Source organism: Pempheris klunzingeri, chromosome 11, assembly GCF_042242105.1.
Source record: "Pempheris klunzingeri isolate RE-2024b chromosome 11, fPemKlu1.hap1, whole genome shotgun sequence".
In the NCBI taxonomy this organism is placed as follows: domain Eukaryota; kingdom Metazoa; phylum Chordata; class Actinopteri; order Acropomatiformes; family Pempheridae; genus Pempheris; species Pempheris klunzingeri.
In genome coordinates, this window is record NC_092022.1 from 18,005,533 (window position 1) to 18,028,767 (window position 23,235).

General features: G+C 42.4%; 1 protein-coding gene across 1 annotated transcript; it reads left to right on the forward strand.

Moving 5' to 3' along the window:
• Window positions 1-169: 169 nt before the first annotated feature.
• col2a1a (collagen, type II, alpha 1a) lies at window positions 170-21,858 on the forward strand. The gene is made up of 54 exons (XM_070839065.1): window positions 170-263; window positions 2,186-2,392; window positions 3,705-3,721; window positions 3,896-3,928; window positions 4,761-4,793; window positions 4,949-5,002; window positions 5,409-5,501; window positions 6,142-6,219; window positions 6,837-6,881; window positions 7,022-7,075; window positions 7,292-7,345; window positions 7,760-7,813; window positions 7,943-7,996; window positions 8,141-8,194; window positions 8,313-8,357; window positions 8,506-8,559; window positions 8,647-8,691; window positions 8,830-8,883; window positions 9,309-9,407; window positions 9,520-9,564; window positions 9,685-9,783; window positions 9,877-9,930; window positions 10,052-10,159; window positions 10,268-10,321; window positions 10,434-10,532; window positions 10,722-10,775; window positions 11,401-11,499; window positions 11,705-11,758; window positions 11,871-11,924; window positions 12,021-12,074; window positions 12,200-12,253; window positions 13,261-13,305; window positions 13,565-13,663; window positions 14,466-14,573; window positions 14,704-14,757; window positions 14,921-14,974; window positions 15,101-15,154; window positions 16,069-16,122; window positions 16,246-16,353; window positions 16,482-16,535; window positions 17,310-17,363; window positions 17,487-17,648; window positions 17,879-17,986; window positions 18,216-18,323; window positions 18,491-18,544; window positions 18,655-18,762; window positions 18,864-18,917; window positions 19,034-19,141; window positions 19,250-19,303; window positions 19,890-19,997; window positions 20,090-20,378; window positions 21,045-21,232; window positions 21,356-21,598; window positions 21,712-21,858. The coding sequence occupies exons 1-54, from the start codon at window positions 170-172 to the stop codon at window positions 21,856-21,858; spliced, it is 4,464 nt and encodes a 1,487-aa protein (XP_070695166.1).
• Window positions 21,859-23,235: the final 1,377 nt, after the last annotated feature.

Consider the following 23,235-nt stretch of genomic DNA (forward strand, 5'->3'; position numbering starts at 1 on the left):
CAGAGTGCCAGCTGGGGCCCCGCGTTGGATCCACTTAGATTTCGGAGGGTTTGACTGCATGGTGCCATAAGTCTCTGGGAACACACACTTAACACACCACTGACTGAGAGCCTGGTCTCGTCCATCCCTTCACTTCTCACCCAAGCTCCTGCATGTCTAATATTTAGACATGTTCAGCTTTGTGGATTCAAGGACTGTTCTGCTACTTGTAGCATCCCAAGTTGTTTTACTATCCGTGGTCAGATGTCAGCAAGAGGACGACCGTAAGTTGCAGTTTTTCTTGACTTTTTGTCATTTTACTTGCAAAAAAATGTGGGTTGTTACTCTGATGACAACTTTGTGTTGCCTTCACAATCTTCTCTACCTGATGCTTCAGAAGAAAAGTGGGAAATAAATCAAATGTCAATGGTTTGATGTTAGAAGTCAGAGTCAGAGTCAGAGTCAGAAGAGCATAACTCTGTCAGGCTGGGCTGCAGCTTCTCTGGTTATTTTCATTTCATTTACAATGATGTAGTTTCTGATGTGAAAAATGTCAAACACAGTATCAATGGTCTTTCCAAGTAAGCCAGTGTGTTTTTTTTCTGTAGGATAGGTGAGGCTGTCAAGGCTCATCTGTGTGGGATGGAGGACCAGGTGAACAAGTGTCCATTTGTCTTCACCTGGGTTCTGCAGCTCAGCCTCTCCTCCTGTGTTTGCTCATATTTTAGTGCAGCAAATCCGCTTAATTTTGCATAGCAATGCCTCAAATCCCTTTGGGGGACTCTAATCCTACCACTTGTCAGACAAATCAGGATTTTCTTGAAAATGTTCAGCAAATTTTGAGCAAATTAAATGTGATTTTTGCCTGTTTTTAAGACATGTAGAAAATGTATAAACTTCACCCACAGGATTTGGCTGAAGCAGATTCAGGGATCTCATGATGTGAAGTGACAGGGTCAGACAGTGCTTGACCCTAGGCTAGCAGGCTCAAAGGGTAGCAGGACGGGAGTAGGACAGGGTGCACAGCAGGGAGTCAACAGATGATAGACATATAGTTGTATTTATAGCAAGATAGACATTACTCCTACACTTCTTTTTCCAAGTCCCTCTCTCTGCAAGCATTTATCATCTTTTAGCATCACATGAGCCCATAAATTGTAATAAAAAAAAAGAAATGGTGGCTGGAGTAGACTTCAGTTGCAAGTAGCCAAACATTTCTGATTCTCATTTCTGTTCAGGAACTAAACAGTCTTGTAACATATACATGCTAAGTATCAGTTTCACAGATATGTTTAAAGAACAAACAACAGCAGTTAGTGGGCCCAGCCCTAAGATGTATACATTAAACAAATCACCCATTCTTAAGTCCCCAATGTGTTTGCACTGGCGCTTGACACAGCTATGGGATCCAGATGGAGAAATTTTGAAGGACCCCCTGTTTACTTAAGGCAGCGGCTTGTCAATTGGGCACAGTATCCCTATAAGAGAGGTTCATTCATTGGAGTGGGAGAGCAGGCCTGCAGGTTAAATATACTCAGCCACCAACGTGAAATACCTCAACTAGGGCTTAGAGCACAACTGTTAACTGTGGCTCTTGTTGACATTACTTTTTACGCTGCCATAAAATTCTCCATATGATAACTTGGAGCATTGTCTTGCCTGCGTCATGAGTTATATTTAAAACTTGTACATAATAGTTGGGTAGTTGGGTCCACAGCTACTGATTTGTGGCAGTGTATTTTGGGGTCAAACGAGCACCTGTTCATCATCATCAAAGGAACACTTAGTCCATCTTTATCATCATGCAAACACACTCATATGCTGTTGTTTGAATTTGACTCTTCGTGTACTTTGCACTACTTTGTAAAGTGTTCAGAGTTTTTATTTGATACAGGTTAACTTTTATCTGTCTCCTTCCTTCTACACCCCCCCCCCCCCCCCCCCCCCCCCCCCCCATTCACTAATCACTGCTCCTCCATCTTACCCGCTACAACTCCTACTTACTTGCTGTGCCCCCTGACCCCCTTTCATCCCCTTGTTCCCTTTTCTCTCTCTCAAACCAACTTTTCTAAACAACTTCTGCCAAACCAACCCACAACACTGAACAAACTCCCTTTCCAATGCTCTCTTGGACCAACCTCTGTCTTCTCATTGCTCCTGTTCCTCCTCTGTCCACCTGCCACACGCCCCCTGCTGTTCACCACAGTGGAGGCAGGTGGCTGCATCCAGGACGGCCAGAAGTATAATGATAAGGATGTGTGGAAGCCCGAGCCGTGTCGTATCTGTGTGTGCGACAGCGGAGCGGTTCTGTGTGATGAGATAATCTGCGAGGATATCAAAGAGTGTGCCAACCCTATCATCCCATCTGGAGAGTGCTGTCCCATCTGCCCTGCTGATGCCAGTGCCCCCATTGGTTGTAATTTATTTATTCACATACCCATAAATAAATTACTCTTTTAGCTTGCATTTATCTCACCCTGGCTAACACTTTTGAATGGGGAACTGCCTGATCAGGCCAACAGTAGTCACTGATTACAGTCTTTAAATGTCATTTTAAAGACAACTTTTGGCTGCTCTAAAACATTTTAGCTTTATGATTTGGTATTCGTCACTAATCTCATTTTACTCAATCAGCGCCTGATGCTCCCTGTTCCAAAGTGGCCCTCTGCATGCTTGGTTTGGATGGAGACCAGATAAGCAACATTATCAGGATTATCTCATTGCCACTGAAAGTGGTTTCCATGTGGAATTGGATGGATCCTGAAATGTGTTGCCTGGTTCTCAGCTAAACCAGTCAAAACACTTCTGCTCATTTTAACTCATGACTAAGATGAAGCCTGTGTTCATACTGAGCCTCAGTTGAATAATTCATTTGAGCCCGTTGGAGGTCTTCTACAATATTAAGATGTCTTCAGATATAAATAAAAAGTTTTCTAACCTTTTATGTATGAGGCCTCATGTCAGGACTGTAAAGATGGACCTGGCAAAGGTTCAAGGCCTTGTGAAGAGCCACTGTACTCCTGCAGCGTCTTCTCAGACCTCCTGGTATATCACAATTACAGCGATTTGACTGATTTATCCAACAAAGTAGATACTGAGCTGTTAGGAACAGAATATGCACAGACATGTTTTTACATTCAAAAAGGAGGGATTTTATCTAAATCACAACTTGACCAAAATACTTTTGCTGACATCTGCTCAGTGACAGATATCCCAGGACACCAGGAGTCGAGTATGTTTAAGATCACCGAAATATAAACCAATTCCCACAATTTGGTATAAACAATCTTTCACAACACTGTAAGATTTCAAATTTGAAAAAAAAAATCAAATTTGAAAAAAGGCAAATTCGATAAGGCTGTGTGATGTTGACTGGCCACAAGCTGTTACTTTGGCTGTAACAGCTCACTTAGCTTTTACATTTTACTTTCACATTAGCTTAATGATTCAATCTAAATACTTACTTCTAATCTCCTAGTCAATACTTGCTTCTGCCTTATTGCTCTTGAAATTATATCTCACCATTAACACAATCTGGATGGGTTGCCTGCCCTTGGGTTTGGTGAATGGTATTTGATCACTTTAGCATCAGTAGATTTCCTTGCAGGTCTCCTTTCCTACCAATCACAGGCTAGAACTCAAATCAATCAGGTGCCTGAAATGTTTACCACTTTTAATGTTTTGTTCTTTTTTCCTCCCCCTCGAACATCTATCTGCAACATCAGAGACAATTGGCGCTAAGGTGAGGCAATGGGTTGTGGAAAAATATACCCATATACCCCATATACAGATTCACTTAATAAGTAACAATATGAAAACATCAACAAAAAAAGAAAGCTTGTAAAATGTGTAAGTAGTTTGTTTCTCAGTGAAATGTTTCAGGCCTCTGATGACACTTTTTTGTTTTATCAATCAGGGCCAGAAAGGTGAACCAGGAGAGATTGCAGATGTAAGTATGAGTCTTCTACAGTTCATCACAATGACATAATGCCTGAAATAAGTGACACTCCATTACAGCACAAGACACGTTTACACACAAACTCATTATTGGCCTGACTCTTAAATATTTTTGCTTCTGCTGCGTTTATTTTGAATTAATAATTAGAGATTTTTGTTTGCTTTTTTGGGGACCATAAAATGCCCATTAAATGCCCAACAGTGTGTCCATTCATGCCAGAATAATCCCCTACACACCACCCATGTTTCCCAAGATATCACGTTGCTGAATTTGACATTTCTCTCTTCACTTAAGACTAATCCTCATTCCCTGATAAAAAAAAAACTATTCATTGTTTTGCTAAATTCTATACTCATTGATTATCCCAATTTTTCTGGAGTTTTAAGCATGTTTGATCATTGGAGGGGAAATGAGTCGCTGATGAGAGACTAACTATAATGTCCTAATATCCCTTGTTGAACTTCCTGTTACATGAGGAAAAACTCTGCATTCCTTGGACATAATGAACCTGATCAAATCCTCTTAGATCCTCTCAGCAACTTTGCTGCAAGTGCACATGTCAGGTTAGCAAAATCAGCCAAACCAGAGGTTAAGAGGAGGTGATGTTTTTAGCAAAACTTGTCCTGTCAAACGAAATCCTTGTCAGATTGTGTTTTTAGCATGACGTCCACCTCCTGCAAAGGTGGAATGTTCTCCTCTAATTTCAACGGGTCAGAAATTGGTACAACCGGATACAACATGAATGATTGGTCTGGTAATAAAGACTCATTTATGACACTAGCAGCAGGAACATGACCAAAGCTTTCTTTTCATCTTTGTGCAGGTTGTAGGACCAAAAGGACCACCAGGCCCTATGGTAAATACTACACATTTTATTCAATTTACTGACATTCTGTAGAAATACAGGGAAATAATTGTGTTTGTTGTATTCATTCTGCATGTATACAAGCATTGTTTGATGAAGTCTGAATAGGTGTTTTAACCAAATACAACAAATATCTGTTTTTGTAGGGACCTTCTGGTGAGCAGGGACCACGCGGAGCAGCTGGTGCTAAGGGTGATAAGGTAAGAAACAACAAAAAACACATCCCTCCACAAGTCTACTCAACACATTATACAGTAGAAATGCTCTTATATTAATATCGTAATGTGCTTTCAGTATTAGGCCACCAATATTGGCTCAAGCAACAGCAGTTCTGAGCTCTGTATAGTTTGAGACTGCAGAGTTATTACCACTCAAGTGTAGGGACATCCAAATCTAATCATCATTTGGGAGAAATGAGACGTCTTCTGTAGAAAAGGCAAATGGCAAACTAGTGCAACCAAAAATAACCTGTGATGTTTATCACAACAATCAAATGATAGAAATGATGGAAATGTCCTGTCTTGCTACTCTGTGTAATGCAATGACTTTACGTCTTCTTTAGTACTCCAGACAGGTGACTTAGAGAAAATACCTTTTTTTCCCTAGGGAAATTCTGGACCTCGAGGAAGAGATGGTGAGCCTGGCACCCCTGGAAACCCCGGACCTCCCGGCCCACCAGGTCCACCAGGGCTTGGAGGGGTAAGTCTAAGTGCACACCTGTAACACAAGGCATACACATTAGACCAAATCTATCTTTTCCTCCTCAGATTTACACTCTAACACCACAGTTTTACTCCAGTATCACACAAAACACACAAAGAGACATACGAGTAAACATATGGAAATGACAAGCCTCATCAGTGTCTTCACTTCACTAAGCTGCTTGCTGTATTTACAAAGTACAGGATGAATTGAACTGATGAATGAATATTTAGGCTCTGAAACTTTGCTTTGGCTATATTTGACTTGATTCATACATGGAAACAGCTTGGAATGGGTCCATCAAATTAATCAGTTTTTCACTCAAAGAGGAAAGACTGAATAATGTGTTGCACACTACAGACCTACTTTCCCAAATGGACTGCAGTAGACTTGTGCAGTCTGCTCTCGAAAGGAATGTGAAGGGTGAAACTGATGCGTCACTTTAGCAGGGAGCAGGTGCAGGCAATCCTTTCCTTTATCTTCTCTTTTATGGTGACTGAACTACTATTTAAGTCAGTAATTCAGTTAATGTTGTTTACTTGCTGCTGTGCGTAATGGTCCAATTAGCTCAGGCAGCTCAGGCAGGATAAACTACAAACACTGACTCTTCGTCTCTGTCTGTTTTGCACTTTCACAGAACTTTGCTGCTCAGATGGCTGGAGGTTTTGATGAGAAGGCCGGAGGTGCTCAGATGGGTGTCATGCAAGGACCAATGGTAAGTAGAACTGTTTACAGTGGGCATCTGCCACAGGAAGAGTGTGTGTGTATGTTTTAAGTATATGAACAGTTTCATCTCTCAATGACCAAACCTGGTTGCTGACATGCAGCTCAGTCTCAGAGTTGCCGCTGGTGCAAACTAAACTGTAAATGTTCACAGAGATGATTATAATGCTGCCACCTTGTGGCTCAGTAGTTTCACTCCTCACAGAGATTTCAGCTGATTTGTTTAAATTCATGATTGCTGTTGATGCTGAAGTGGAGCAGAGTTTTACACTTCTTTAAATCGAGTATGTAGGTGTATGAACCACACTAAATTATGCTTCAAGGACCATATCATAAAAATCATAATACATCACAATTTAGAAATCCATAGAAATTGGTTTTGCAAAGGGTCTGTAGGATTTAAGGTGTTTAACAAATTTTAACCCTTGAGATCAGTTTGTTTAAAACCATCTAAGCCTAAAATTGAGTTGGGTTTACATTTTTTCTTTACTCTCAATAGCTTTCTATGTTAAAGTTTTTGTTCAAGCTGTCTGATCAATTTCTCACACAACGTGGTAAAAAAACAATGCCAGGCTGACTTTCTCTGTATGTGTTGTGTTTCTCTCGTAGGGTCCCATGGGTCCTCGTGGTCCCCCTGGACCTTCTGGAGCTCCTGTGAGTACTTTCATCACAGCACCACATCATTATGTGACTGGTCATTGTAATCAAACAGCTAATCTTGAAATATTTAGTGAAGAATTGTTGCCACAAATGAAAAAATTCCAGAATCTTTGCTTTGTCATTTGTACCTGTAGGGACCACAGGGTTTCCAAGGTTCCCCTGGAGAGGCTGGAGAGCCTGGTCCAGCTGTAAGTATGAATACCTGTCTGAGAATTCATCTGTGTACCTAACAGACTGAAGTGAGACTATACTGGTCCCATTTGTTGTGATGTCTCACCTCTTTAACAGTGAAAATCACCACCAGTTACAAATTTGGTTCAATAAATGGAGTGTTTTGCTGTTCCTAACTTTTTATGGAGCGATAACTCTTACTAATGATTTATCTTGGTTTGTTTTTATAACAGGGAGCGATGGGCCCTCGTGGACCACCTGGGCCTTCTGGAAAATCTGGAAAAGATGTGAGTGTTGATGCTTCATCTTCACATGAAACCCAAAGCTCATTAAAACAACAAATCATTAATACATTAAGCGCAACGCCTACACAAAGAGTGAAACATTTCATGTTAAAAAAAGTTTCTCCTTATTGTCTTTTATCCCAATTAACAATGCATTTGTTTCACTTCATTGCCCTTCTATTATTTCACAACAGTGCTAGAGTCAGTCTAATAACTCAGCATGTTAAGAACTTTATTATAAGCTCTTGGCACTGAACCACATTTACCACTAGGGGGCACTGTCTGTCTCCTACCATTACTGGTGAAAATGGTTACGTGACAAAACACAGGCTGCATTCACATCTTTCCAGCACAGTGAGGTACTGCATCTGTACCCTGCTGTGACAAACACTCATTCCACTTCCTGTTTGTTTCCAGGGTGAGCCTGGCAAACCTGGAAAAGCTGGTGAGCGTGGACCTGCAGGTCCTCAGGTGAGCGTCAAGTGATGATTTCATACTTACATTGCCAACTCCAGGATCACACCGCATATCAAAGTCAAGGGAATTAGCAAGAGATAAGTGAAGTATTCCTCATGTTGATATTTTGCATTTGGATTTCAGGGAGCTCGAGGATTCCCTGGGACTCCTGGACTTCCTGGAATCAAAGGACACAGAGTGAGTGTTTTCTCCTTCACTGCTAAACAGAAGAAGCAGGATAAGCAACTGCTCAATACTCACATACTTGTAGCTGTTCATCCATTACACCTGAGGACTGACTGATGTGTGAGTCCTGATGAGTCCTGTCATGTCTCCCTGTAGGGTCATCCTGGTCTGGATGGAGCTAAGGGAGAAGGTGGTGCTGCAGGAGCCAAGGTAAGACCACCACAAGTATCTTTTGGGATAAAATATATATATATATAAAAAAAGAAAATCCATATTGTCATTGTTTTGGGTTAACCCTTCTAATGTTTCTGATCTCCGCTCCCATCAGGGTGAGTCTGGTGCTGCTGGAGAGAACGGTGCCCCTGGACCCATGGTGAGTCTCCAGTGCCTTTTCTGTGATTTTCTAACATAAAATGGCAACAGAATGGGATGTTAGTGAAGACAAATAACAGGTTTATTAATTCAAGCTTCATGTTCCATAATTACGAGGACAAACTGACCATTTGTATGTTCTGCCGTAGGGCCCACGTGGTCTTCCCGGTGAGAGGGGTCGTCCTGGAGCTGCTGGAGCTGCAGTAAGTATCAAAGTCATATCTGCTGCAATCCACCGAGCATCAATATGTTTCTAGTTTGCTGTAACCTCTTGTCTTTTTACTCTTCAGGGTGCCCGTGGAAATGATGGCTTGCCCGGTCCTGCTGGTCCACCTGTACGTATCATAGTTCCCATAGTTTTGCATCCAGTTCAACCAAATGATTTTTCTTTTCTAAAGTTGTTGCCTTTGATAACAGAGCAACAAAGTGATGAGGTATGAACCCTAAGCACCTGGTTTTTGTTCTGTCTACAGGGGCCTGTTGGTCCTGCTGGAGCTCCCGGTTTCCCAGGATCTCCAGGAGCCAAGGTTTGTACAGATCATATCATCCCAAACCCGTATCTTTCTGCAGCAGACCTTATATACTAAAATAAAGCAATAAAAGCCATTTGTGATTAAATGCATTTTTTTCTTCCTAAAGTACTTTCAGACAGTTGACCATAAACTCCTATCTGCCTTGTAGTTCACACACATATTGTAACAACAACAACAACATCTGTAGTGTGTTTTACAAACTATTAAATATAATCTGGTCAAGAAAGAGAAAGATGCACTAACAATCACGTCATACCCGGCTGACTTATCTATGAACAATAAGAACGGACAGAACAGGTATTAAACACACCATTATCTTCAGCTGTAAGGCGGTACATATATCAGATTCACAGGTAGATAAAATGTGGAACATCGGACTTTTTTTGCACCTGTTAATGATATTTTTTGTGCCTGGTCAGGGAGAAGCTGGTCCCACTGGAGCCCGTGGAGCTGAAGGACAACAAGGACCCCGTGGAGAGGCTGGTACCCCAGGATCTCCCGGCCCCGCTGGAGCATCGGTTCGTTTGTCATCACTCATTTTGATTTGCTCATTCAGCAGTCTTACACTGTGGTTATTAATTTTTTGTTGACAGCGTCTGATGCATTGCTTCTTCTTCCCTGTCTGTGTAGGGTAACCCTGGTACAGATGGTATTCCTGGAGCTAAAGGATCTGCTGTAAGTCTCCCCTCTGTATTTATGGTTTTAGAGTCCTCCATTACCTTCTGTTTCTTTACAATTTGTGATATTACTGTCTGATTTTATTCTGATATTGTATTGCTTCTTTCTTACTCAAAGGGTGGTCCTGGTATTGCTGGTGCACCTGGATTCCCTGGACCACGTGGCCCACCTGGACCACAGGGAGCTACAGGACCTCTGGGGCCAAAGGGACAGTCTGTAAGTATCTTGGGAATAATCTGAAACTCTGTGCAACCTTGAAACGTGTTTGTGTTATGATTATTAATTTGTCTTCTTTCTTGCTATGCTTAGGGAGACCCTGGTCTTCCTGGATTCAAAGGTGAAGCTGGACCAAAGGGAGAGCTTGTGAGTTGCTTAGTTTTGACTTGATTTCAGCATTTCACCATATGGGCCATAATCACTGTGAAACATCGTTTATAATTTGACTACAGAGAAGATTTACTTTACATATGTTGATTTTTTTTAGGGCCCTGCTGGTCCACAAGGTGCCCCTGGCCCTGCTGGTGAAGAGGGAAAGAGGGGTGCCAGAGGAGAGCCCGGAGCTGCTGGACCACTTGGACCTCCAGGAGAGAGAGTAAGTAATCAGGATGTACAATAATACTGGTAAAAGGTGACATTATCAATTACATGTTGCTATTTTAAGTCAGAACTTAATCAAGTTGATCTCTGTGATTCTTTCCAGGGAGCTCCTGGTAACCGTGGTTTCCCAGGTCAGGATGGTCTCGCTGGTGCTAAGGTGGGTAAAATGGCATTTCTTTAATGTAATCTGAGCACCGCAGCTCAGAAAGATGCTGTTATGCTCCAAAAACTAGCTGATGTTTAAATCTGGCCTCCTTTCGTCTCCTCAGGGTGCCCCTGGTGACCGCGGTGTTCCTGGTGCTGCTGGGCCTAAAGGTGGTACTGGAGACCCAGGACGCACAGGAGAGACTGGCCTCCCCGGTGCCAGAGTGAGTCCTACATTGTTATTCACCACCAGCCTAGAAACAGTCCGACAGTGTTGCTTACATTTGGCAGCCTCAAACCAGATGGATATTTAGTGTGGTTGGTTTGATATGATTGATCATAATGGATTTTGTGCATTGCCAAGCTTTCTCCTGCTTCTGGTATAATACTGACAATCTGTGCACCTTCCATAGGGTCTCACTGGTCGTCCCGGAGATGCTGGTCCCCAAGGCAAAGTGGGACCCTCTGTGAGTACAATATTAATCCTTAGGCAATATTTCCTGTCATACTTAAGAAATGTTGCGGTATTTCAGTTCTCCCATGCAAAAAAATGCACATCATTATTAGATTTTATAGAATCCAATTTGATTTGTTATGATATGCTGGCATCTCAGTTTATATGCATTCTCATAACAGCAAACTGCACAAAAAGTGAGAATGTGGTTTACATCTTTGCTTCAGAGACTTTGAAATGAACAGATAGAGCAGGTGATCCAGCTTTCATCAGCATTTTTGACCTTTAAACATAAAGATATAACAAAACTACTGTATGTGCCAACAAACACGAGAAATATCTACCACAACTGTCAATGTGTGGTGTATTAAAATGAAAGCCTTGTATTTAATGAGGCTTTATATTTTAGTTTGCTCATAATTAACTATTTGTATTGTCTATTAGCTTTATGGAGTCCTTATATCCGAGAGTAGAACAGTTCAAATGCTCCTCTACCTGCTGTTCAGACTTGAGAAGCCCTTTTTTTGTTAATGCTAGTGTAATAATCTCTGTATAATCAGGCATGACATTAAGATGAACACACACTAGTTTCCCTAGTGTCAGTGATGTTTGCTATTTTTAACTTTTGCCTTTGACAGGGTGCCTCTGGTGAGGACGGTCGCCCAGGCCCACCCGGCCCTCAGGGAGCCCGTGGACAGCCAGGAGTGATGGGATTCCCTGGACCAAAGGGAGCTAATGTGAGTTTTTATAACAGCAAAGTAGGAGCACTAGAAGTGTCTTCCCTATTAGACACAACATGTTTGTACAGAATAATGAAAACCTGATAATATACATAGATTCATGCCTAGACAGGACAACACTACCACCACTGTCTTTTACCACGTGGCACTCCAAGCTGGAGAGACTTTCTATAGATCATTTACTGTGATTTCTCCTCAACAGGGTGAAGCTGGAAAGCCAGGAGAGAAGGGTCTTGTGGGTCGTCCTGGTTTGAGAGTGAGTACATTTTCTCTATAAATACTTTACCTTCTTTTAAACCTCACAAATGGATTCCTCATTTTCTGCCTCCAGATCTCTTTTGATAATTTGAATCCTCTTCTCTGAACAGGGTCTGTCTGGAAAAGATGGTGAGACTGGTCCTGGTGGACCTTCTGGACCTGCTGTGAGTATTTCAGTTTAATTGCATGTTGTGAGATATGTGCCAAATGAGTCTTTACTTGCTCTTTGTCCTTGCCTGATGGTTGTTGGTCTCTCATAGGGACCTGCTGGAGAGAGAGGAGAGCAAGGACAGCCTGGACCTTCTGGCTTCCAGGTGAGTTTATTTTCTCATCAAACCCCAGATACAGTACACCAGTCTGAAAAACTAAATAATATCAGTATGATTCATTTTCAAACATTATAGAGTCCATAATGGGTCCCTTTGCTGTTGTTGTACAGGGTCTGCCTGGACCATCTGGTGCCCCAGGAGAGGCTGGAAAACCCGGAGACCAGGTGAGCGTTTACCTGTTGTTTAGGATTTATTGCATCTGTAGGTCTGTCGTTGATGACAACTCAGTCAACCAACTACAAGTATCCTAGAGCATGTACAGAGCCACTTACATGTCAGATTATGGTATTTCTGAGTATTTTAACTGTTCCAGAAAAAAACACAATACGTAGAAATGAAAGTGGTGGGAAAACAGCTAAAACAGTCTCCGGTTCAAGATGACAGAAATAACTCGGTATTTCACAGCCTAGTATAACTATCACGCTTTATATGACAGCAAGACTCTCTGCTATGCTCTGTAGCAAAAAAAGACTAGTGAATATCACCAGCTGGCTGTTTTGCACACTCATCAATCATCACATATAAAACATTTAGGTTAAATCAGCCCTGCAAACATACAATGAGAATCCAATCTTCTTCTACTGTAGTAATTCAAGGCTACAGTTTAGTTAACATTATGTTTTTTTGTCTCTGTTCTCAGTTTTTATGTTAATCTCTTTTTCTATTTTAGTCATTCTCTATAATTTGGCTTTTTAATTGTATTTTTTCTCAACTGCCTCATTTGTTTTGTGATTTATGTGAATTGGCTGCTGTAACAAAACATGTGTGCCAAGGTTAAACATCTGGGTCACCTAATCATTTCTTACTTTTTGTGTTTAATTTCTGCAGAGCTTTTTCAGTTTAATCCATAACTAAATGACTAAATGATGGCACACAAAGGAAATCCAGCTAAAAGTTTAAAATACAGTTTCTTTTGTGTAGGTAATAAGTTCTGTAAAAGCTTCATTGCTCACTGCTGAACAGTTTTTGAGTTTGGATAAATGACTCTCAGCGTATTGCTACATTCTGGATTTAAGTCATGCTTAGTTGTAAGATTAAATGTCTTGGTCATTAATACACAGACTCACAATGAAAGCTTAACAGAAGTGTTACGATACTGATGTTTAGATGTGAGTAATTACTTCAAAAGCTGGAGTAAAAGCTTTTTTTCCCCTCTTTTCTCTCTGTGCAGGGTGTTCCTGGAGAGGCCGGAGCTGCTGGTGCTGTTGGACCTAGAGTGAGTTAAAGCTTCGTGTCTTCATTTCTGATGTTTTCAAAGAAAAGAGCGATAAACACATCACCAATTATGACGCTTATATGCTGCTGTCACATACGGTTCATACATACATACATTGTTGGCTTCTTATATGGAGACTTTGATTTTATCATCTTAGCACTACATATGACTCCTCTCTCTTCCTCACATCACATAACTGAGCATTCACTACAACTTCTTGTTTGTCCTGTTGATTCAGTGTCTTTTTCTCTCCTAACAGGGCGAGCGTGGTTTCCCTGGTGAGAGAGGTGGTGCTGGACCCCAGGGTCTTCAGGGACCTCGTGGACTTCCTGGTACACCTGGAACTGATGGACCCAAGGTCAGTGGATGAGTCTGAGGCCTTTGATTGTTGTTTAAATTAATATCTAGATGTATATTTGTGATTCCAGAGGAAATCAAAAGATGTGGAAAAGTCTGTTTCATCAAGGTTGGACTTCTTGTCCTTACAACTTATTGTTGTTGTTCTTTAACATCTGACATTTAAATTACGACTCATTATTGTTTTAGAATAATTCCTCTGCTAATTTACTGATGACAGGAACAAATAGGTTTATTATAAATATTTTCTCAGCCGCGAAGGATGTTCTTGGGGTTCCTTGACTGGCTGACTCTCTGCTGGTTGTGAGTCCAGGAAGTTACTGTGCCCAGCCAAGAAATAATCTGGCTCATAACACCCTTTAAAACACAATGTGATGTTTCAACACTTTGATTTTTATGCAGATTAAACAAATGAGATATAACATATTAATTAGTGATCATTAGAGATTCTTTAAGGCAGATTTTATCACTTTTGGGCGGATCCCCTGTTTCCACTCTTTGTGCTAAACTAAGCTAAGCGGCTGCTAGCTGGAGCTTCATATTTACCATACAGACATGAGAGTGGAGTCAATCATCTCATCTGACTCTCAGCAAGAGAATGAATTAGCATATTTTCCAAAATGTTGAACTATTTCTAGAAATTCATCAAAATGAAGTAGTGAAGACCTTTCTGGTTTATTCATTCATTGTTGGAAATGTTGAACATGAACCTGCAGCTTTTGTTAGGTTCTGGTTTTACGAATAAAGCTTTTTCATAAACTATTTAAGGCAGACTTGAAAGAATTTTGTTCACTCTAATTTAGGGAGCCATTGGACCAGCTGGTAGCGCTGGACCCCAGGGACCCCCCGGCCTGCAGGGTATGCCTGGAGAGAGAGGAACCGGTGGTATCCCAGGACCCAAGGGAGACAGAGTGAGTGACAGATTCTTCATTAAACTGACCAAATGGACTTATATTATAAATATTTTGGATTATTTCATGAGTGAAATTGTAAGTTTAATAGAGCAAATATGAACATACTGATTTTTTCTTTGTCCCAAAGGGTGACAATGGACAGAAAGGACCTGAGGGAGCTCCTGGAAAGGATGGTGCAAGAGTGAGTTCAAAATAAATGCTTGGTCTCTAATTTTTTTAGTTAGTTTTAGTTTTACTTTCTTTAAGTCATTAAACAAAACTGGTAACATTTAATAAAACCCAAACTCTATTCTCTATAACTTGTGTCCACTTATATCTCCATTAATGCTCTTTGCTTCTTTCAGGGTTTGACTGGTCCCATTGGTCCTCCCGGCCCATCTGGACCCAACGGCGCCAAGGTGAGAATAACAGTGTCGCCCTTTGTCATCAGTTGGGTCTGAATGAACAGGAGCCCAGTTCACTTACACTCATATCGTTTGTTTGTTATCTTGGTTGGTTTGACTGACTGGTTCTCTCCTATCCAGGGTGAGACTGGACCCTCTGGACCTACTGGTGCTTCTGGTGCTCGTGGTGCTCCTGTAAGTACCTCTCTTTGTCATGCTCACATTATGCAGTCGACACCAAAGCTGATCAGCTGGTGTGTATCTGGCAATGAGCTGCGGCTTGAAATGGGGCTTAATGAAAAGTCCCCCAGCTGACAGTAAGTCCTCAGTGTCTATCCAGTTTTAGCTGTAGCGAAAATTTATTTCCTCTCTCTTATTTATTATTGATAAAATCACATAATGCCACAACATAATGCCCTGTGTAACTTCCAAACAAGCTCTAACTTGGTGTGACTCCAAAGTGTTAATAAGGAGGTGACTGATGAGACTATTAAACTCAGACTGGACAGGACTGAGACCTTGTTTCCCTCTAAAACATATTGAAACAATTAATCATTTTCAGCTACATAGGCATCTGGCTTATTAAGTGAGAGGTAATATTGAGATTTATTTTTAAAGTTGACTGTGTTGATACTTATAATGAGACAACAGCTGGTGGTGTTGCTGCTGCTTGCGTTGCAGCAAAAGTAACATGGTTGCAAATGAACACGTGGAATAGGATCATGGCAGGATTGCACCACACTCACTGATTGGCTGGGTCGTTCTAGGCCAGGGAAGAACTCTTTTTAGCAGATCTGGATCCAACTCACGAATGAGCAATAATATTAACCAAATTGTAACTCCGGCAAAGAGAATGGTGTTATGTGATTAAATGCAGACTTGAATATTATAATAGATTATTGGTTTTGGCCGAGGTCTGCGCTCTCCAAGTGCCCTTCTAGTATCAGTTATCCATTTCATTATTTAATATTTCCCCCTCTGTAATTACTTATTAATAATTAATATAATTGTACACTTGTATAGTGTTCTGTTTTTTTAAATGAACAGATCCCCATAAACATAGTGTACTGTACATACACTGACCATCAGCCTCCTCTGTCTTCTTGCAGGGTGACCGTGGTGAGGTCGGCCCCCCTGGACCTGCTGGCTTTGCTGGACCTCCTGTAAGTAAAGCTGCCACAATACCTGTTGTTTAAATTAAGCACTTAAAGCAACTTAAAAAATATTTTTTAAATTTCTATTCATCCACACTCTGAAAATATTAATGTTCTGTTTAAAACATTCAGGGTGCAGATGGTCAGCCTGGTGCCAAGGGAGAGCTTGGTGAGTCTGGACAGAAGGGAGACAGCGGCGCCCCCGGACCTCAGGGACCATCTGGGGCTCCTGGACCTGTGGTGAGTGCTTGATCTCAAAATGAAGTCTAAATTTATGCATCTAAAGCCACATTTCTGTACATTTACAGAAATCTTAAGTCACTTTAATGCTTTATCAACATGATTTAAATATTTGTCCTCTTTTTCAGGGACCTACTGGTGTATCTGGACCTAAAGGAGCTCGTGGTGCTCAAGGAGCTCCTGTAAGTAACTCCTATTTTTACCATATCACATAAACCGTTCATTACACAACACCTCTGCTGAGTGCTGATACAATCTACATACATTATATGACATATCCACTACATTTCGAAGATCTAGACTTGATCGATTGATTGACTGATTCATTCATCGACTTATTTAAGGTTGCTACAATATCAGTAAACAACTTAGAGCTGAAACGATGAGGTGATTTATTGATGAGTCTATCGACAGAAATTTCATTATCCATCAGCAATTTAAATCATTTTCAAGCAGAAATATCAAAGATTCACTAATGTTACTGGGTTTTGCTGTTCTTCTTACTCCTATGTGATACTAAATTAATAATTTCTGGGAAGTGGACTGGTAGTTGGACAAAAGAAGCCATTTGAAGGCATCAAGTTGGACTTTACAAAATTGTAAAGTGTGTTTTTCAATATTCTCTGGCATTTGATTGACCAAGTAATTAATATAAAATAGAGAAAATATGCAGCAGATTAATTGATAATGGAAATAATCATTAATTGATGCCCTAAATGAATGTACAGTATTAACAGCTACATTCTGTGCATTCAGAGGAGCAAAGGTTATTTTTATTGACTTTGGTGGACTCACGGGGACAAGAGACTAATGTGAATAATTTATATTTATGTGAATACTTACTGATAATCTTGTGACATCCTACTACACCGTAGTTATTGATGACAGGGAGACAGAATGACCTCATGGGCCAACAGGTTGGGTACGTTCATGTTAACTCTTTTTCTCTTTGACAGGGTGCTACTGGTTTCCCTGGTGCTGCTGGTAGAGTTGGACCTCCTGGCCCTAATGTGAGTGTTTTATAAAGAACAAAATCCTAGAGGGGAAATTGATATAGTATAACAGTATAAAATGATTTGTGTACATCATATTTCTGCTGGCACTCACTGAAACTCTCTCTCTTTCCCTCACAGGGTAACCCTGGCGCTGCTGGCCCTTCAGGCTCTGCTGGTAAAGACGGACCAAAGGGTACCCGTGGTGATGCTGGCCCCCCTGGAAGAGCGGGAGATGCTGGGCTTCGAGGACCTGCTGGCACACAGGGAGAGAAGGGAGAGCCTGGAGAGGATGGACCACCCGTGAGTTTGATTTACTTTGCATCTCACAAGAACCCACCCGTAACCTGCCAGAGGATTCATTCTCTAAGACAACATCCATCTCAATCACCCGCTATCTCAGGCTGATATTCACAAATGAACTGAGTGAAAACTGCACCTTACTGACATGTGAAAAAGATCTTCATATTTTGAATCTAGTGCAGCTAAATAAGGACCTTCACAGCTCAGTCCTCTCCTTCCTGACTCTGCAGGGTGCTGATGGGCCTTCAGGTCCTCAGGGTCTAGCTGGATCTCGTGGTATTGTTGGTTTGCCTGGTCAGCGTGGAGAGAGAGGCTTCCCTGGTCTCCCTGGACCTTCTGTAAGTGCTTTCATCTATAAACGATATTCTTTATTAGCTTCCATGAAAACTGTTTGAAATCTAATAGAGGGCATGTCAGATCTGTCTGACATCTGGATGCACCTGAACGTTTTTACATATGCTGGATAGGCCTTCATCTTACTGTGAGTTTGCCTCGTCATGTGTTCGTTACCCTATTATTGAATAGAACTGTACTGAACTGTAATGTTAACATTTTCCTTGTATTTAGGGAGAACCTGGTAAACAAGGATCTTCTGGCTCTTCTGGCGACCGTGGACCTCCTGGACCCGTGGGACCCCCTGGACTTACTGGACCTGCTGGAGAGACCGGAAGAGAGGTCAGAAGTACACAATAATAACAACAATGAAATGTTACAAGTCAGGACATCAGTTGTGCATTAGCTGTAGACACATGTTTTACTATTCTATACTTTTTACAACATACTGAGGAAATAATGTGGCCAGCTTGATCTAATCATTAGAGAAATCTTTCTCTTTATCTCAGGGCACCCCTGGAGCAGATGGACCTCCTGGTAGAGACGGAGCTGCTGGAGTGAAGGTGAGAGACTTCAGGCTCGCATTAAAAACCTGAAAACAAATCTCACAGTTTGACAAACAATCTACTAGAACTGTTGTTATCCTGAGTCATCAACTAGTGTCCTCCTGTAGGGAGAGCGAGGTAACACCGGTCCCGCTGGTGCCCCTGGTGCTCCCGGTGCCCCTGGTGCCCCCGGACCTGTCGGACCCCTCGGCAAGCAGGGAGACAGAGGAGAGGGAGTAAGTAACACAACACACTGTAGACAGCGTAGTGTCACACACTGATTCATGTGTTTGATGTTAACTAGAGGAAGCACCCATACTATTATTTCTTTCTTTAGGGTGCTCAAGGACCTGCAGGACCACCTGGATCTGCTGGCGCTAGAGGAATGGCTGTGAGTATCATCATCTGAAGCCGCAATTTTTTGGGGATTTTAATGTGATTTATGTAATTTAAAGTGCTACATGTATGCAGGCATGCATTTTAATCCATGTTCAATTTTTACTCCAGGGGCCCCAAGGTCCACGTGGAGACAAGGGAGAGGCTGGTGAGACTGGAGAGAGGGGACAGAAGGGTCACCGTGGCTTCACCGGTCTGCAGGGTCTTCCTGGACCTCCTGTAAGTAATCCAAATCTCATAACTCATCCCTGCAGTACCATTTTTCATCTTACTTCCACACATCTGCCTGTTCCACCGCCTAATCTGTTACTGTTCTCGTCCTGACAGGGTCCTGCTGGAGACGCTGGAACTGCTGGACCTTCAGGACCAAACGGAGCTAAGGTGAGAAAACTGAGCAAAAGCAAAGAGCGAAAGAGAAGAAAAACTCCTCCTATATTTCCATCGTGGAGCTTAAACAACCCAGATATGTGATGGTAATGAAGGGCACAGGTTAGTCTTTTTGTAATTCTCCAATCACCTGATGGAAAAGGGGACAGGAGAGGCCACGTTCTTTAATTACCCACAGCTGTGATAAGATGGGCAGCTGAGGCATTTTGTAATTACTCTCTGCAAGGAAAAGAGGCAGACAGTCAGGGGGGCCCTTGATTTGTGAAACCACTCCTGCTGAGATCGGAAATGGACTTCAATATCTATTCTAGATTAGCTAAGCACTGTGCAGGATAAGAAAAATGAAGGGAAATGTCACCATACAAATAGTCTTCATGCATAATAAGGCAAAGGGTGTGAAGGTGATTGGGGTAATAGAGAGAAATGCCTTATCAGATTTTTTTTTCTTATTCTGACTGCACGATGGATCTAAAAGAAAATCCGTAAAGCTCTACATTTTGAATAGAAAGCAAGTTCAGTTAATCTACAGAGACATGTTAGCATCCACTGGCTTCTACTTTAGCATTCACTCTTTCCGTAGGGACCACCTGGACCAGCCGGACCTGCTGGCAAAGATGGATCTAATGGACAGGCTGGCCCTATTGGACCCCCTGGACCCCGTGGACGCTCTGGAGAAACTGGTCCTGCTGTAAGTAACATGTCCACCACCACCACAAGCATATATACTGTACTTTTTCCATGCTGTCCCCTGATCTATTTCCCGCTTTCTGCCTCCTTCAGGGTCCTCCAGGTAATGCCGGACCTCCTGGCCCTCCTGGCCCTCCCGGCCCTGGCATCGACATGTCTGCCTTCGCCGGTCTGGGTCAGACAGAGAAGTCCCCCGATCCTCTCAGGTACATGAGGGCTGATGAGGCCTCCAGCTCCCTGAGGCAGCACGATGTGGAGGTTGATTCCACACTCAAGTCCCTCAACAACCAGATTGAGAACCTGCGCAGCCCCGACGGCTCCCAGAAGAACCCTGCTCGCACCTGCAGAGACCTGAAACTGTGCCACCCTGAGTGGAAGAGCGGTAAGTAGGGCAGGGAGGTTGAAAATCATAAGAAAATGTGTCCAACCAACTACGGCTGCATACGGTAAATGTAACCATTCTCTGTCTGGCTTTAGGCTCCATCATGGCATTGTACAGGCTCTGCTTGATTGACATTTCCCTGAGATTTTTGACACGTTAGGTATCAGAATCCGACATACAGCCAGCTTTAGTGTGCTATCTTTATGCCATTTCCTCTCGATAAATGACTGGCTGTGTAAAAGTTTTCGTGCCTGAAAAAGGGCAGAGTGAAGGTAATTCTTCTTGTTGCCAAGGACAAGAGGCAGACAACCTTCATAAAGTCTCTTGACTAAGACAGGAATGTTGTCACCACTGTGGACAAGATGAGCATTTTCTAATCTTTAAAAAATCTGAAGATACCTTGATGTCCATACCTGACCTAGAAACACTAATGTTTCTGTTTTTTTACACCAGGCTTCCCCTGACAAAAAGGGCAAGTACCACTTAGTTAACACTGACTTTAATCCTTCTATATTCTATTCATATTATGTGTTATTCCTTCAAAGCACAAACATGACTTGGACTTTGGCTATGAGCCATTTGACAGGCTTATTGTCTGTTTCTAGAAAGCTGTATTTAGCTCATCAGGCTTCGTTCCTTATTAACCCATTTTTCACATCTCTCTAGGTGACTACTGGGTTGATCCCAACATTGGCAGCACAGCCGATGCCATCAAGGTCTTCTGTAACATGGAGACCGGAGAGACCTGTGTCTACCCAAGCATCGCCAAGGTCCCACAGAAGAACTGGTGGACCAGCAAGAGCAAGGACCGCAAACACGTCTGGTTCGGAGAGACCATGAATGGAGGATTCCACGTGAGGGCACTTTTACAATACAGCTTAAGATCATTTATTTGTCCATAAACTGATCTTGATCCTTAAAATGAAAGCTGCTAACGAACCCCCCCACCTGTCCTGTCCTGTCCTCTGGTCACACAGTTCAGCTATGCTCAGGACGGCCCTGCTGCCAGCGCTGCCAGTGTCCAGCTGACCTTCTTGAGGCTTCTGTCCACTGAGGCGTCCCAGAACATCACTTACCACTGCAAGAACAGCGTTGCCTACATGGACCAGGCCACAGGCAACCTGAAGAAGGCTTTGCTGCTGCAGGGCTCCAACGACGTGGAGATCCGCGCAGAGGGCAACAGTCGCTTCACATACGGCGTGCTGGATGATGGCTGCAAGGTGAGGGCAGACAGCTGCATAACAGAGCCAGAGGGAAAATAAACTCATGTGTGTATGAATGTCATTGTATCGTGACAGCGCTGTTAACACATTTCTCTCCTCTCAACCAACAGAAACACACAGGCCGGTGGGGCAAGACTATCTTTGAGTACAAAACACAGAAAACCTCCCGTCTGCCAATCGTGGACATTGCTCCTATGGACATCGGAGGAGCGGATCAGGAGTTTGGAGTGGATGTAGGCGCAGTCTGCTTCTTGTAAAGTGGAATATCACAATGGCCCCCCAAAAACACAGGAAATAAATAAAACTCAACCATGAAACATTACACACACACTTCCACAATAAAGAAGACTGGAAATTATAAAAGAAAATTGATACTTTTTCTCTCACAACGAAGTGCTCTCCAAGTTGTACTCCCTGGATGTTAGCACTGAAGGGCACCGGCAATATCTGTACATCACACCAGCATTCTCTGTCAACCCGCTTCCTGAGATCCAGTCATGTTTCCCATGGCCCACCGTTGACGGGAATGAGTCAGAGCCAGGAGGAAGAGGGACCAAGCGAACAAGTTATGGAGAACAGAAACATGACTTGATGTCACTTATTTATTGTCTAACCTGAATGGGCAGAGCTGAGGTAGGACTGGACGGGTTTCACTTTGTAAGTAACACAAGCCCCCTTTCCACTACAGAACAGCCGCACAACCTCTGTCCCAGTCCTACTCCACCTCCCTCCCTGTTTCCCTCCTGACACACAAATACGGCATTTTGAAACAGCATAGACAAAAATAAATATTCTCAGTAAGTAAAATCAAACCCAGGTGCTCCAGGCCTGTCCATCGTGAGCCGGAGCAAAACCTTTACTGTGTATTATAAATCCTTGGTTCTATTGTTGTAAAAGTCTGTGTTTATAAACAACCAGATGGTTTTATATATATTTCCACATTATGTGTGTACATGTGTCTATATGCACACCAACACTTTTTGGAAAGTGAAGTCACATTTGGGATGTATGTTGCAGTGTCCTGTACCCCATCAGAGGAAGGCCCAGTTCTCATCCAACAAAAAAAAAAAAAAAATTGTTTTGAAGAATTTGAGGGAAATTTGTTTTGCTTTTTTCTTGTAGTCATCCAGCTCGTTTAAAGCTACCTCACGCTGAAAAACAAAGTGAAAATGTTGAGTTTAAATCTGAGCTGATCAAAAATTAGCTTTCAGATGGATCTGGGGCTGAAAGGCCGTCTTTGCTTTGGGTTGCTCTCTCTTCAGAAGGTGCTATGAGTTCTGTAATTCAGTTTCCACCAAACGCCCCCCCACCCCCCACCCCACCCCTCCCACAAACCCTAATTCCCACTAGCCTCACACCACACACTCACACCCCACCCTGGAGGAGGGGCGCAGTCGGGTTCAGACAGGGGAGACAGGGGCTGCTTGGCCTCCTCAGGAGAGCTGAACGTGGGACTCCGAGGACGGTCGCTGAAAAACAGCCAGGGTGGGTTGTCTCTGTGTGTGTGAGGGCGTGTACATTTTTTGAATTAATTTTATTATGATCATTTTTGTTTTTATTTTGTTACACTTCTAATTGATGTAAATTGGAAAATAAAAGGAAAACCGAATTAAGAATGCAGTTGATTTTTAACT